At 47.5% G+C, this 16,991-nt stretch overlaps 1 protein-coding gene across 1 annotated transcript in view; it reads left to right on the plus strand.

The window, feature by feature from the left end:
- The first annotated feature begins 349 nt into the window (after positions 1-349).
- The window catches only part of ALPK3 (alpha kinase 3), an 88,696-nt gene continuing 72,054 nt past the window's right edge, over positions 350-16,991 (plus strand). Inside the window, exon 1 of the mRNA XM_073363255.2 lies at positions 350-618. Coding sequence (XP_073219356.2) covers positions 443-618 — 176 coding nt within the window. The 5' untranslated portion in view covers positions 350-442. The remainder of the gene's footprint in view (positions 619-16,991) is intronic.

The following is a 16,991-nucleotide window of genomic DNA, read 5'->3' on the forward strand; positions in this document are numbered from 1 at the left end:
CTTGTGCCCAGTGTCCAAGTATGGGGATCCCGGTGTCCAGTGCGGGAGGTCACGGTGCAGGGGTCCTGGTGCCCAGTGTCCCAGTGCGGGGATCCCGGGCGTGGGGTCCTGGTGCCCAATGTCCCAGTGCGGGGCTGCAGGTGCTCGGTTTGGGAGATCCCGGTGCCGGAACCCGGCTGCGGGGTGCCCCAGGCTGTCCGGCTCCGAGTGAGTGACAGCCCCATGTGCGGTGGGGCGCGGCGCCCGGGGCCTGGAAATGCTGACAGAAGCGCTGGTGTCTAAAAATAGCCGCTGATGGAGCGGGGCGGGCGCTACGCAGGGAGCCGGGGGCGCAGGATAGGTCGGGGACCGCCCCGCGGGCAGCCCGCTCCCCCAGCGCGTCCCGGGACGCGCAGTCCCCCTGTCGTCGGGGCTCCGGGAGGGCGGGCGCCGCCGGGTGGAGATGGGCTCCCGCCGGAGACCCCTGAGCCGCTCCTACTCGGGCAACGGGCGCTACTCGCTCTACAGCCCCAGCAGCTCCCCCGGCCCCGGGGCGGAGAGCGAGGAGGGCGAGGGCCCCGGCTGGAGCGCCCGGCCCGACAGCCGCAGCTACCTGCTCAGCATCCGGCCAGAGAACAGGTGGGGGCCGGCCGGGGGTCTGGGCGCTAGGCTTGGCGGGAGCCCCGGCCCCGACGCGGGGCTGGGTCCGAGCAGCGGGGCGGGGCGGGGCGGGGCGGGGGGGCAACTGGGTGGCGGGGCCGGGGAAGGGGTTGGGTGCCAGGCTGGAGGTGTCTAAGAGCAGGGCTGCGGGCCAGGCCGGTGGGGGCGGCGGGGGTGGGCTAAGGCGCCGGGGGCCCCGCGGGCGGGCGCTGTGGCTGCGGGGGAGGCCTGGCGTTGGCCCTGAAGCTCCTTGCGCCCCGCAGCTGCAGCTTGGCGTAGCTCGGGCCTGAAGGACGCTGGGCGCAGGGACTGCCGCCTGTCGGGTCCCTGGCACGTGGGGCAGCAGCCAAGGCTCCCGCGGTGGAGAGGGCCGCCCTTAGAGGAGCACCCACGTGTCGGATCCAGGGTCAGTGCTGGCCAAACCCCAGTGCTTTGTCTCCTCTAGGGCACCTGTGCCCTCCCAGCCCAGCCCGGACTAGCCAGGGTACAGCCGGAGCCTGTCCCCTAGGGAAGTTCCCTTGGTAACTGGCCCAGGTGCAGGATTGGGGCTAAGGCCAGCTGAAGAAAGCCGGGCTGGTGTGTAGGACTCAGTGCTGGGGCCGTTTCTGGAAATGGGTAATCCAGACGGTCTGATGTGTGTGTGCCCTGTGTGTGGCTTTGGGTCATTTCGCCTCTCCCCTTGTGAATTTCCCTGAGTGTGTTTGTGTAACTGCCAGCCATTCTGGCAACCAGTTTAGGTACTATTGGTAGGGAATGCTATTATCAAGGCTTGCCCTGAAGTGTGGGTGAGCTCGCACTGTGCATTACACCCAGGTAACTAACACAGAAACACAAATGGCATCAGTGGGCAATAGCAATGAATATTGTAGGAAGCAGAAGAGCAGTAGCATGCTCCTTCTAACTGTAATGGGAAATGTAATGGCAGAAAAGCCCAAAAGCCCAGTGCTTCTCTTCTACCTAAAGTGGGTCCCTTTCCCCATTCCCCTGACCCCCAAACAGTTGCTGAGTTTGTGTGGAACTTGGGAAGGTTTGTTGTAACTCTTGTATAAGCACCTAGTAATATACTTTGATGGATGACTTATAAATCAATAAAAAGAATGACACTTTAGGGCCCACAGTGGAGAGGCATTATTCCGATGAGGCACTTGTTTCTGAATGATAGAACAGTCCTTTGGAACAACACATAGCTTTGCACTTAGGAGACGCAAGGGCACTGGCTGGCAGTGATCCTCAAGAGAGGAAGAATGAGCTTGTATTTGGTGTGACAATCCTAGCTCTGTCACAGATTTCCCGGGTGACTGGGCAAGCTGCTTACACAAACTGAGGGCTGACTTTGCAAACTCAGGTACCCAATCTGCCTCCTGGAATCTGTGCTCCTTATGAGAAGAGAAGCAAGTGCATTGTTGCTGCCCTCTGCTTCAGTCTCAGGTTGGGAGGGGTAACTCCTGTGAGTGGTGTTCTGATTTCATTGCTGGTGGAAAGCTGAGGAGCAGGAGGTTGGATTTGTATCTGGAATAAGCTCTCCCTCCTGCTCTCTGGAATCTCATTCTTGTTTAGAATGTCCTGATTTTATAGGGACAGTTTTGATATTTGGGGCTTTGCCTTCCATAGGCACCAATTACCCACCACTCCATGTCCTGTTTTTTCACACTTGCTCTCTGGTCACCCTAGTCTTGTTATGACAGCTCCATTGTACCTGAGGGGTGCAGTTTTCTTGCAAGGCTTCTGTGATGGAGAGGAGGAGATTCCTTTGGTAGCTTGGGCCCACTATATGGTGGAGTGATACATGTATGCCACAAAGTCCCTAAAGTTGCATAGCAGTAACCTGTGATTCACAGTATCAAATGTTGTACATATGTCCAGTAATGAGCACAGAGATGTGCCTGCTGCCCATGGCTGAGGAGATCAGTGTGATCAAAGAGCTGTGTCCCGCTCTACAGCCCGTGGGAGAGGGCTCCAGGTCATGGGTGAAAGGCAGCTACTACTGGAGTTGGCTCTTTAGTAGTGTCTTGAGTCTTGCCAAAAAATGGCAGCTTAGACACTGGGTTAGTGGGTTGGAAATCTGATTGTGTCCAGCAATTGCTCCTTAAATGCTCTTGGCAGAAGAGTGAAAAGTGTCATGATGTTCTGGTCATTTGTCTCTCAATGACTGTCAGAATTGCTCTGCTTACAGGTAAAATCATCTGCAATCCTTACAAACTCAGCCTGGGCTCTGAGACTGACACTGGGTTCTCTGCTTCTCACGTGTCCAGACTCTAATCAATACCCTGCAGGCCAAATTATGCATTAAACCTCATCTTTGCAACCTATGAATGTTATGAAGGGGCCAGTAGAAGTTGGCAAACAATTGTCTTAATTCACTGGAAAGAAAGTAATTGTTTGCTACATTTTACAGGAGTAAAAATACGAGTTGAAAATTAGGTGCTGAGGGAATTTGAAGAGCAATTGTTTATACATAAAACAAATTCATGCATTTGAAGCAGGAATCTTGTGAGAATTTTAATTCAATATTTAATTTAATCTTGTGAGAATTCTTCACAGGGAGTGAAGAAGCACTTAAGTGGGATAAGAACAGTGCAGAGAGGACAAATTGCATCAGTCTTTGCCACACAGGATGCTAGAGGTACCTACCTCAAACCTATACTTTTTGGGTAATAAAGAGGTACTAAGAGAATGAAGTGTCAAAAAGAGGTATTGGAACAAAGTCATAAATAGCAGAATAACAAGTCATCAAAACCAGATAATACATGCCAGAGTTCTGAATGAATTTAAGAATGAAGTGGCTGAGCAGATACCAAATATTTGCAGTCTCATTTAAAACAGTTACTATACCAGAGAAATAGGTATAATATTTTCATTCTATAATGTGGGAAGAAAATGAATTAGGGGGACCGGAGAATTACAGATCTGTGAGGCTTCCTTGGTGTGATAACTAAAATAAAGGAAAAAGTCATGCCTTTGCAATCTGCTAGAATTCTTTCAACTTTACTGGATAAAGGAGAGCTGATTGCTCTAATGTATTTGGACTGTGAAAAAGTCTTGGACAGTTCTTCACAATTGCTAGTAAGAAGACTAGGGATAGGTCTTCATTGTCAAAACACCTGTGGTTTTACAGGTTGAGCTGACTTCAGATGGTTATCTTGCTGTAAAATCCCTCATGGAGACAAGGTCCTCTATTTGGGCTTATCTACACTGGTACTTTACAGCGCTGCAACTTTCTCGCTCAGGTAAACCTCCCCCCCGAGTGCTGCAAGTTTCAGTGCTGTAAAGTGCCAGTGTAGACAGTGCACCAGCGCTGGTAGCTACGCACCTCGTGGAGGTGGGTTGTTTTTTTTATAGCGCTGGGAGAACTCTCTCCCAGTGCTATGCCGCTACTCAGCGCTTTCACATTGCTAGTGAAGACATGCCCTTGGTTTACTGCAGTATAGGTAGGTAAAGTCAACTGTTGGTGGAGGGGGAGACAGTATTGACTTCAGTTAACTACCTGTGCCTTGCCTCCACTAAGATTTCACAGGGAGTGTGTGTGTGATCATCTCACTATAATTTTACTGCTAAAAAGGGGTGTTGACATAGCCTAGGTAGTCATGAGGAGAGAGATGTAAACTACTGTCCTGGATTAGAAACGGGCTAAAGCAGTAGGAATAAAGCCTTTTCTTCACTAGGAAAAAAGATGTGTCACTGTGCTAGCTAACTCAAGATAGCTAACTTGAGGTAATTCTTAGTGAAGACAAGGCTGTTGGTAGTTTTCACACAGTAGCACGTCAAGGTAAACTTTAATTCACATGAAGACTACAGACTCGCTTGCTTTCACTGGGATTTTAACGTGAGTTAAGAACACATCTATTTTCTAGTGAAGAGACACGGTCAGTGGTCAGTTTTCAGCATGGCAAAAGGCTAACGGTGCCCCAAGGATTCTGGGGTTGGCGGCAGTAAATATCTACCAATTATATACAGAAAAATCAAAAGAGCATGAAGATTGGACAGTCAGGAGCTCAAAAGTTGGGAAGTGTCAGAATTAGGGTTGCCTGGGCACCCTACTCTGCACAGTTTGTGTTATGATGCACTCTCTAATTACATGATCACATGCTGTTATTTCCACAAGACTGCTGCCTCACCCAGTGCACAGGACAGATGGTGCTCACAGAGTGGCTAGCTGTTCAGTATTTATTATTCCCGTCATTCAGTATGATCTCAGGCTAGATATATTGCACACCCTCCAAAACCAGACCTGAATACAGAATTAATTTCTTCATTTTTATGGTGGCTGTCTCCACAGTATCTGAATACATTATGAACATTAATGAATTTATTCTTACCACCACTCTGGTGAGGGGGTGGTATTATCCTCCATCTATAGCTGGGAGCTGGAAATAGAAATGATGTATAAATCATTCATTGATTTGGTGGGGGTGGTTTGTTTGTTTTATTTTGGGTGCCCAACATGAGGTGCCTAGGGCCTGGTTTTTTTTCCCAGAGAACTTCGTATGTTCAAAGCACAGCTCCAGTCAGTCGACTTTTGCAGCTGCGAGTGCTTCTCATTTCTGCAAGTTAGGCCTCAAGTTGGGCACCTAAGAAAATGAGGCACACACGATTAGTGACCACTTGGGAAAACTTTGGTTTAAATGGATTGTCCAGCATCACACAGGAACTCTGTGGCAAAGAGAAAATCCAATGCTGTTGATGGCATGCAACTGCCCTAACCACACAACCATCCTTTCTCCCTGAAATCACCTGCCTCCTTCCCAACACACCTTATTTCTGCAACAAATGAGGCAGGGATCCTACAGCCAACAGTCTCCCTCACTATACAGCCCTGATTCATTCCCTAAGCACTGTCCATCCTGTGCACTGAGGGCTTGACCTGGCTCCCATTGAAGTTGATGGCAAAATTCCCTTGTCTTCTGTAGTACAGGGTCAGAGACTGAATAAAGCAAGGTACTGTGGGGAGTAAATAGTTTGCAATCATGTAATTAAAGACTGCGCCCTAACAAGATTGAAAAGGGAGTGAGCCATGATGCTGTATCGCTTGTAGATGACCGCTATTTAGTTAGTCCAATCTAGATAAGACTAAGGAACTTCAGAAGGACCTAAAAAGTTAGGTGAGTGAAGAGCAAAATAGCAGACAGAATGCAATATTGACACATGCTAGGTAATGCATATCTGAATTACTGATCAACGCTTCTGGGTTCTTAATTAACTGTAGGCACTCAGGCAAACTCCCTGGGCATCACTGTGGCCATGTTAAGGAAAACTTCGGGTAACTTCACTGTGGTAGTTAAAAAAGCAAACTAGATGTTATGCTTTAAAGAAAGGAATAGATAACACTGACAGTACAATGCCATTATATATAAATCAGGGGTGTCCCTTGACCTGGAACGCTGCATGCAGTTCTCCGCACCCTCACTCCAGAGAATTAGAAGGGGCGTAAGATGGTGAAAATCATTAGATGCATGCAGGTTTCAGAGTAACAGCCGTGTTAGTCTGTATTCGCAAAAAGAAAAGGAGTACTTGTGGCACCTTAGAGACTAACCAATTTATTTGAGCATGAGATGCATGCAGACTTCTACATGAGTAGAGACTGGGAAGAACTGCTTACTTTAGAGGAAATGAATAAGCAAATACATAACCTGGGTAGTCTCTGACCTTTCTTACAATACAAGAACAAGGGAGTGTCACAGGAAACTTAAAGGGAGCACATTTTAAACTGGTAAAATATATTTATTTGGGAGTTAACTTACTCATTGCCAAAGCCAAGTGATTTGCAGTATTAAGAAGGGCTAGACCTGGACCAGGCCTCAGAGATTGGGAATATTTGGGTGGATGGGTGTGTCCCCAGAATATCCAGTAGCTCAATGGTTAGAGCACTCACTTGGGTAGTGGGATCCAGATTCAAATCCCTGCTCTGGCTGACTTGGACCCAGGTCTCCTATCTCCCAGGTGAGCACCCTGATTACCAGGCTATTGGATATTTTGGGGTGGTGCTCTGTTTCTCTTGTTGAAGCCCTTCGACTCTATAAATATTCATTACGCAAGAGCAAGAAAGAGTTTGAATCTGTAGCCCGCTGGTCAGGGCACTCACCTGGGACGTGGTACAGTCAAGTTCCAGTCCTGCTCCAAATCAGCCAGAGCAGGGATTTGAATATGGGTTTCCCACATCCCAGCTGAGTGCCCTAGCACTGGGCTATCGGTTGTAACGGGGTGGGGTTCCCCTTTCTGGTTGTGAGAAATGACTGATCTGGCCGAGATTTCTTACTGCAGGAGAGGTTGATGGCTAAGAATCCTGGACAGAGTTCGGGGTCTCCCTCCCGCCTGTGAGACAGGCACTTAAGCAGCTGGGACTGAAGTCCCAACGCTTTTCTCTGCATGTCAGTCCTGGCTGGCTTAGACAGATTCCCACTCAGTGTGCTGGCTCCCGAAAGGTGCCCAAGGATACGTCCACACTGAGCACGCCTTACGGTGGCCTGTAGAGTACATAGATGGCACACCAACTACCATGGGTGTATATAGCAATGTAGATGGTGAGGCACTGCTTAGGCGAGGAGATTAAAGACACATCTGAACCCTTAGGGTACATACCCTACACTGCTCTGCACGTGGCCAAGCAGTGCTTCCCCTGCCTACACTGCTATTTTTATAAGTCTAGTGTCCCACTGCCAGAGCCTTTCCCCACCATAGGGAAGGACTCTGGCAGTGGGGAAAGGCTCCAGCAGCTCCCTCCTGTGAGAGCCTTTCACTGCTGCTTGTAGCTACACACTGCAGTATGGATGCAGCCCACTTTTCACTGCAGCAGGTAGCTATGCATACTCTACATGCTGCCACCACTGGTGGCAGCATAGAAATAAACAAACTCTCCCAGTGCTTTGTGTGAGGAATTTGGGTGACTAACTCAGGGCTGACAATATCAGTAGGTGGCAGGGTGCATAGGAGTTGGCATTTGGCATTGTCCCTTTATGGATCTAGCCCCTTGTCAAGGTTTCTTCCCCACTCTGAACTCAGGGTACAGATGTGGGGACCTGCATGAAAGACTCCCTAAGCTTATTCTTACCAGCTTAGGTTAAAAACTTCCTCAAGGTACAAACTTTGCCTTGTCCTTGAACCCTATGCTGCCACCACCAAGCGTGTTAAACAAAGATCAGGGAAAGAGCCCACTTGGAGACATCTTCCCCCCAAGCCCTACACTCCCTTTCCTAGGGAAGCTTGATAAAAATCCTCACCAATTTGTACAGGTGAACACAGACCCAAACCCTTGGATCTTAAGAACAATGAAAAAGCAATCAGGTTCTTAAAAGAAGACTTTTAATTAACGAAAAAGTAAAAGAATCACCTCTGTAAAAATCCGGATGGTAAATACCTTACAGGGTAATCAGATTCAAAATCCTTCTAGGCAAAACCTTAAGTTACAAAAAGACAAAAGAACAGGAATATACATTCCATTCAGCACAGCTATTTTACCAGCCATTAAACAAAAGAAATCTAACGCATTTCTAGCTAGATTACTTACTAACTTTTTACAGGAGTTCTGAGCTGCATTCCTGATCTGTTCCCGGCAAAAGCATCACACAGACAGACAGACCCTTTCTTCTCCCTCTTCCCCCCACCCCCCTCCAGCTTTGAAAGTATCTTGTCTCCTCATTGGTCATTTTGGTCAGGTGCCAGCGAGGTTATCTTAGCTTCTTAACCCTTTACAGATGAAAGGGTTTTGCCTCTAGCCAGGAGGGATTTTATAGTTCTGTATACAGAAAGGTTGTTACCCTTCCCTTTATATTTATGCCACCTCTCTTAGCCTTGTCTTGGATAACTTTCTTGCATCTGATGAAGTGAGCTGTAGCTCACGAAAGCTTATTCTCAAATAAATTTGTTAGTCTCTAAGGTGCCACAAGTACTCCTTTTCTTTTTGCGAATACAGACTAACACAGCTGCTACTCTGAAACCTTTCTTTTCCATTGTAGACCAGCTCAGAGAGATGCTACTATCACCCAGCATATGGAATGAATTTCTAAGTTCTCTGATTTTCTGACCCAGCAATTGCTCCCAGACCTACATGTCGTGCATCAGCGTATACTATAAAGTGAAGGTGAAAGATCTGGCTGTAATACAACAGGCTGAGAACATGGGCATCCATTTAGTTCCTGAAAAGCATGCTCCGCTTCCTTATTTTATAGAAGTTCCTTCTTGGATGGTTTGGCTTTTGTAAGCTCCTTAAAGAGTTTGCTTTGTCAGTAAATGTTTGCCAAGAAACCAGTTCAAGGAAGGCCTTAACATCCTTGTTATTATGGGATGTGGGGATTTCGGTGTGCTGATGTTGTCTGGACAATGTCCCAATCTTGGAAAGGTAGCGGGACCATTAGTTGCTCCGAAAGCATAAATAACTCTTCATGAGATGGTCTCTAGATAGTAGCTTTTTAGGGCAGAGACCTCTCTTTTTTTCTGGGTTTGTGTAGCACCCAGCACAAGGAGGCCCCGGTCCATGACTGGGCTGCATTTTCAGGCCTCTTCTGAAGAGACCTGCCAATATCAACTAGCTATATCGTGAGTGGTCAAGTGCTGTGCACCTGTGAGCTGGTCCAGAATCAGTGTGTGGGAAGAGACTGAAACTGACCCCCTTTATAAAGCTCTTTGAGATCTAGTGATGAAAAGCTTTATATAAGAACTAGGTATTATTACTTGGTTGTGCCTCTCTCTTCTAGCATTAAGAAAAGGAGTACTTGTGGCGCCTTAGAGACTAACCAATTTATTTGAGCATAAGCTTTCGTGAGCTACAAGTCACTTCATCGGATGCATACTGTGGAAAGTGTAGAAGATCTTTTTATATACACACAAAGCCTGAAAAAGTACCTCCTCCCACCCCACTCTCCTGCTGGTAATAGCTTATCTAAAGTGATCACTCTCCTTACAATGTGTATGATAATCAAGTTGGGCCATTTCCAGCACAAATCCAGGTTTTCTCATCCCCCCCCCCCCCCCCCACAAACTCACTCTCCTGCTGGTAATAGCTTATCTAAAGTGATCACTCTCCTTACAATGTGTATGATAATTAAGTTGGACCATTTCCAGCACAAATGCAGGTTTTCTCACCCCCCTCCCCCACAAACTCACTCTCCTGCTGGTAATAGCTTATCCAAAGTGACCACTCTCCTTACATTGTGTATGATAATCAAGGTGAGCCATTTCCAGCACAAATCCAGGGTTTAACAAGAATGTCTGGGGAAGGGGGGTAGGAAAAAACAAGGGGAAATAGGCTACCTTGCATAATGACTAAGCCACTCCCAGTCTCTATTCAAGCCTAAGTTAATTGTATTCAATTTGCAAATGAATTCCAATTCAGCAGTTTCTCGCTGGAGTCTGGATTTGAAGTTTTTTTGTTGTAAAATAGCGACTTTCATGTCTGTAATCGCGTGATCAGAGAGATTGAAGTGTTCTCTGACTGGTTTATGAATGTTATAATTCTTGACATCTGATTTGTGTCCATTTACTCTTTTACGTAGAGACTGTCCAGTTTAACCAATGTACATGGCAGAGGGGCATTGCTGGCACATGATGGCATATATCACATTGGTGGATGTGCAGGTGAACGAGCCTCTGATAGTGTGGCTGATGTTATTAGGCCCTGTGATGGTGTCCCCTGAATAGATATGTGGCCACAGTTGGCAACGGGCTTTGTTGCAAGGATAGGTTCCTGGGTTAGTGGTTCTGTTGTGTGGTATGGGGTTGCTGGTGAGTATTTGCTTCAGGTTGGGGGCTGTCTATAGGCAAGGACTGGCCTGTCTCCCAAGATTTGTGAGAGTGTTGGGTCATCCTTCAGAATAGGTTGTAGATCCTTAATAATGCAGTGGAGGGGTTTTAGTTGGGGGCTGAAGGTGACGGCTAGTGGCGTTCTGTTATTTTCTTTGTTAGGCCTGTCCTGTAGTAGGTGACTTCTGGGAACTCTTCTGGCTCTATCAATCTGTTTCTTCACTTCCGCAGGTGGGTATTGTAGTTCAACTTGTGTGTGTGAATTTTAGTCTTCCTTTCGAACAGTAATAAAGTGATGGCCACAGACTCTGAATGAATCCCACTAACATGTCCTGCACTTGGGCTTCTCCCATCTGATGGAGGGATGCAGAATGGTCTCTGAAACATGCAGCTCCTGTGTCAGTACAGTGTTCTGTCAAGAGTCCGTTCCAGCCTTTGCAGTAACCTTAACTTTGAATCGTCAGATGCAAACCAAACACTACAAGCTCTTTGCAGAAATTATTTTCAATTCAGAAAATGTCTCCTACTATTCATTGAGCCCTAATTCTGACACTTCCTTTGTGACCTTGGCCAAGTCACTTAACCCATCGGTGCCTTCATATTCCAGTCCATAAAATGGTGAATGATACTACTAAAAAATTCTTGTAAAGCTCTCTGTATTCTGCCGATAAAGTAGTGCCCCATACTAATTATCACTGTGCATGAAGCAGTAAGCACATTTGTGACATAAATGCTGATGCATGATATTTGGTAGGAAATGGGATACTTCATTACAGGAAATACTTGAAAGCAGACTAAGATCACAACATGTATGTGATAGCTTCATTGTTTTTTTGGTCTTAAACTCAAAATGCAAACAAAATCAACTCAAACTCCTTCAGAGTTCCACCACAACTTCAACACCGACCTGTCCATTAAACTCTCTGGAATGCTCCCACACTAGCATCAACTTCCTGGACACCATGATCAGCTTCAACAATGGAATCCTACAGCCAACCATATACAAGAAATGCCTGGATCACCACACCTACCTTTATAGATCCAGTAACTACCACAAACACACCAAGAAATCAGTTATCTACCGCCAGACACTCAGATACTGCAGAATGTGCTCTGCGAAGAAAGTCTGGGATATACACTTTAGCACACTTAAAACCACATTCACCAAACAACGAACGGGCCTCATTGAACGGGCTGCCTAAATAGCCTGAGAGAACCTGCTGCCTAAATAGCCTGAGAGAACCTGCTTCAATACAGAAATAAAACCCCTCTGACCTCACACCCCTACCACCCCACATTGGAACCCATGTGGGGTATCATCAAACAACACTGCCATACTCAATGGGGTCCCCATCCTGAAAGAAATCTTTCCTGAGCCCTCACTTCTGGCCTTCAAACCACCCCGCAGCCTCTCCAAGGGGCAAGTTCATCATCAGAAGCAAGCTCCCCACAGACCAGGACACACCCACTCAAAGCGGCACCAGAACAACAGATGGAAAACCTTCAGACAGCTCTCCAGTGCTACAGTGATCAACACCCCCCACAATTCACCTTTCAAGAGTCTCATGGATCCTGCATATGCATATCACAGCATGTGGCAGTGTACCTCATCCAGTGCGCTAAATGCTCCAATAACCACTATGTGGGTGAGACCAGACAGTCATTACACTCTCAGATTAACTCACACAGGAAAATAAGAAACAAATACCCTATTGCTTGTCGATGAACACTTTTCACAAAGCAATCACTCTGTATCTGACCTATCAGTCCTCATCCTCAAAGGAAACCCATACAACACTTCAAAAGATGAGCTTGGGAGTTTAAATTCATAACTCTGCTAGACACTAAAAATCATGGACTTAATAGACACTAGATTTATGGCTTATTACAACAATCGGTAGCCCACTAACTCCCTCCTTTTGTGGTAAGACTGCAGAGGTGTCGATGGGCAACTCCTACCTTGTATGATCCTTTAGAACAGTGGTTTTCAAACTTTTTCTGGCGACCCAGTTGAAGAAAATTGTTGATGCCTGTGACTCAACGGAGCTTGGGATGAGGGGTTTGGGGTGTGGGAGGGGCTCAGGGCTCGAGCAGAGGGTTGGGGTGAGGGCTGCAGGGTGGGGCTGGGAATCAGGGTTCAGGGTGTGGGAGGGGGCTTTGGGCTGGGATTGGGGTCAGGGCTCCTGGGTGGGGGTGCAGGCTCTGGGGTGGGGTCGGGGATGAAGGTTTTGGGGTGCAGAAAAGGGCTCTGGGTTTGGGGGGGGCTCAAGGCTGGGGCAGGGGGTTGGGGTGCAGGCTTTCCTTGGGCAGCTTCTGGTCAGCGGGGCTGCTAAGGCAGGCTTCCTGCCTGTCCTGGCACCACAGACTGCGCTGTGCCCTGGAAGTGGCCAGTAGCCAGTCCGGCTCCTAGGCAGAGGCATGCAGGCACTGTCCCCTCCCCCAGCTCCCATTGGCCGGGAATCGGCCACTGGGAGTGTGGAGCTGGTGTTCGGGGCAGGAGCAGTGTGCAGAGCTCCGTGGTCCCCCTGCCTTGGAGCTGAACCTGCTGTGGGCCGCTTTCGGTGCAGCATGGTGTCACAACAGGTAGGGACTAACCTGCCTTAGCCGGGCAGCACTGCCAACGGGACCTTTAACAGCATGGTCGGCAGTGCTGACCAGAGCTGCCGAGACTCAGTGTGTTACATTCTGCAACCCAGTACTGGGTCGTGATCTGCAGTTTGAAAACCACTGCCCCTTAGAATATTTGCTAACTACTTATGCTAAACAATCTGTTCCACCTTGTATTTAGCTGTGACCTGTGTGGTACCTTTCCCAGAGCTGAAGAAGAGCTCTGTGTGGCTTGAAAGCTTCTCTCTCTCTACAGAAGTTGGTCCAGCAAAAGATATTACCTCACCCACCTTGTGTCTCTTAAAAAAAAAATTCAGGGTAGTTACTGGACAGTAGAGAGATTGGAAAATGTTCAGTCTGGCTCATGGCTCTAGAGGTCCCTTCCACCTCTACATTTTTTTGATCCTATGTTTCTGTTTCCAGTACAGTTAACCTTGCAGGCAGAAAAGTTCAAATGAAATCTTAAACCAACCCATTCGCATGTGCCAAGCGGTATCGTGTGTCAGAGTGCAGTAAAACAGATCCGACTATGTCTAGCACTAAAGTAATCATCTAGGAGATCCCACCTTCTGTCACCAGAGAGAATGAAATCCTAGCTTCACTTTGTGTGGGCCCGACTCAGATCTTTTGACCTGTGGGACAATGGCATGCAGGTGTGTGCGCGCACCCCCACTTCCCCCTCTGAGGTTGCTTAAATGAGCTGCTGTGCGGGAACTGAGGATTGAAATTTGTTAGTGACTTGCTGTGTCCACTGCAGCACATGCAGCTCACTAACCAGCTATAGTGTAAAAAGAACAGGAGTACTTGTGTCACCTTAGAGACTAACAAGTTCATCTGCATATGTATGTGTGGAGCCATGCTATTCAGGTAGCCCCTCACCAACTTCTGTCCATTCCAGTATGTAGGCTTGACCAGGAAGAACACTGACATTTAACTAAACAATTAAATGGCAGGGATGAGGTGAAGGCAGATATTTTTGGGAGGGAGGGGGAATTCTTTTCCATCAGAGGACTTACAATTAATTGCACCAGGTACTTCTATCTTTAAAAAAATCTTACGCAAAAAATGTGTTTGGGGAGTGGAACCAACACACGCACAGGTTGTCCAGTGTTGTCTTTTTTTATAAAAATTGAATGCTGTCAATTGCTCAGCCTCCTTGGCTTGCAGGAGAACTGAAATTTGGCAGGTATTACAGTTGTACATAACAGAAGGCTTCCCTCTTTTACTGCCCCCCCCACCCTTAAAGGCAAGAAATCCCTGCCTTATACAGGGCAGATGATGCTTAGGGGATAAATCCGGTGTATTTAGTGAAGGAGGCTGTTATATGTAGGACCCTTTCTTGATTTGTTGCAGAAGTTGGAAAGTATGTAGTTCACAAGACAAATTGCAGGAAGAGAATGGATAGTCTTGTAGCTATGACAGATGACTGCTACAGAGAAACTGAATTCCATTTCAGCCTCTGCTACGGAATTTGAATGTGATGCTGGTTAAGCCAGTTAGTGACCAACTGTGAAAATATTGGTATAACTGGGGTTGCCTCACTTCTTGGGTGTCCAACTCAATAAACCTAGGGCCTGATTTTCAGAGGTCGAACGCTCCACTGCAACTGAAATCCATGGGAGCTGTAGATGCTCTCACCCTGGGCAGTCAGGCAGCAGGGTCTGCAGGAATGAGCAGGAGCTGGTGTAAGTTTTCATACCCTCATGTAAATCAGTGGATCTGTGATAACTTGGATCAGCTGAGGATCTGCCCCAGGGAACTCTGAGTTTGAATCTTTCCTCTACCAATGGCCTGTTCTGTGGCCTTGAGCAAGTGACTTGGAGATCGTCCTTACCCACCTCCTGCCACAGTGTTGTGGATTAATTAATGTCCGTAGAGGGCTTTGTAAAATCATATAGTACTCTGGAAAAATAGGGTCCTGGGAGTCTCAGGTTAAGCTCTGTAATTTTGGCACCCAATTTAGGCCTTGTCTAAACTTAAGCTATACCAATTGAATTAAATCTGTTTAGAAACTGATGATGTTCCCCTTGTGTGGAAATGCTTAAATTGGTTTAACTTAGTTAAATTGGTGCATCTGTGTGGAGAAAAGGCCTTAGGGGAGTTTTTCAAATTTTGGCCTGAATCTGCCTGTGCCAGTGTCCTGTCCATAAGACCCAGATCCCCACTCCTCACAGGGGTTTTGAGAAGTTACATCTGTTGTTTGAGTTGCTTAGATCCTTCAGTTATGAGCAACAACATAGAAAAGCCCAAGACCCAATGAATGACACTCCCATATTCTGTGCAGGGTTCGTAGAGGGTTCAGTAAACAAAGCAGTGGCCACACATTACATGTCAAAGATCAAAACAAATAACTGAGCAGCTTCGTTTCCTTAGCCCTGTCCATCCTGTGCACTGAGTGAGGCAGGGGTTCTGTAGAAAATGTGTAATTAGGCTATACCGTAATGCGTACACACAAGGAAACTGAGCTGTGGTTGTTCACATACCACAAATTAAGGGAGCCTTAATTGTGGCACTTCCTAATTTCTGAGTGATTTACTTTACAACCTGAAAAAACAATTTGTAATGTTGCTTTCTTGTATGTGATAAAAAGCCACTGTTGTGAACTTCCCACTTTCTCCAATAATATCTTCCAGTCTCTTTCCCAACTACCCAGGAAAAAAAGCCAGACTGGAAGGTCAAAGGGCCATAGAAAGCCCAGTTCAAAGTGACTAAATGCTTTAAAATCCCTGTCACGGAGCACTCTGTTCCTAGTTCTGCATCTTTGCCTAGCAACACGCATTTCAGAGAAACAGCTCCATCTGGGGGCAGCCCAGAGCACGGGTGTGCTGCTTGAGGACACTCCACATCTGTGCAGCTGCTGCTGTCTGCAGTCCTGCCCCGGACAACTGCTCTGGGGAAAGCCATGGAGAATGCGGAGCCTGAAGCACATCTCCTCTGTATGATCAATGGGGGAGGAAGAGACAGGGAAGAGAAGTAGTAGGATGTGAGTTCCCTGTTTGGGTATTTGGAAGGGTCTGTGTGGTGGGGAGATGAATGGTCTCTCCTCTAACATACGCTGGCCAGTTACTGTCCCCACATGGTGCCCTGGGAGAGAATGTGTGGCTTGCAGAGTATGTGTTGTGAGGCATCTGAGCAGCAAGTCCCAAGGTATGTGAACAAACCCGCTCATCCTATAGAGGAATTGGCAAGCAAAGCAAGCTGTGGCACTGGAGACAGACAGGCCTACACAGATGTGACTGAAGGTTCTGAGTGGGGCTAGTAACAAAGCTGAGAGACATGGTTTCCAAAACTATGATTTTCACACTGTGTCCTTCTAACTTCGGGGTTCTGGTGGACCTGACAGAGACAATGTTCCTGAGCGGGACCTTTCCTGGAGAGCAAGCCTTAGATCACAGCTGGAGGAGAGACATTCCTCAGGTACCCTAATCCCAAGTGATGGTCAGTAACACCTCAGACTCCACCCAGTGCCATTCCCAGAGCATCAATGTTACCTGCTGCGCTTAATGAGAGAGGTGCTGCCTTCTGGATTTGCCTCTGCTTCCAGGTAGACTGAAGCTGTAGCCCCCTGTAAAGTGCATTGGTTGTGTTAACCAGCACCGGGCTTCTCCCTGGCTCCGAAGTACACACTGTCACACCCTGTCTCCGGCATAGAGATTTGTTTCTTCAACAGAAGTTTTCAAAAAGAAAACAGTCTTACCTGTGTCCTTCGCCCCAGGACCACACCTCCGAAGGGTCTCTGGCATACCAGCTGCTGGCATTCTCCATCCTAGAATCATAGACTTTAAGGTCAAAAGGGACCATTATGATTGTCTAGTCTGACCTCCTGCACAACACAGGCCACAGAATCTCACCCATCTACTCCTGTAACAAACCCCTAACCTATGTCTGAGCTATTGAAGTCCTCAAATCATAGTTTAAAGGCTTCAAGGTGCAGAGAATCCTCTAGGAAGTGACCCGTGCCTCACGCTGCAGAGGAAGGCGAAACCCGCCCAGGGCCTCTGCCAATCTTCCCT

The sequence above is a fragment of the Lepidochelys kempii genome, chromosome 10 (genome assembly GCF_965140285.1).
Source record: "Lepidochelys kempii isolate rLepKem1 chromosome 10, rLepKem1.hap1, whole genome shotgun sequence".
NCBI classification, from domain to species: domain Eukaryota; kingdom Metazoa; phylum Chordata; order Testudines; family Cheloniidae; genus Lepidochelys; species Lepidochelys kempii.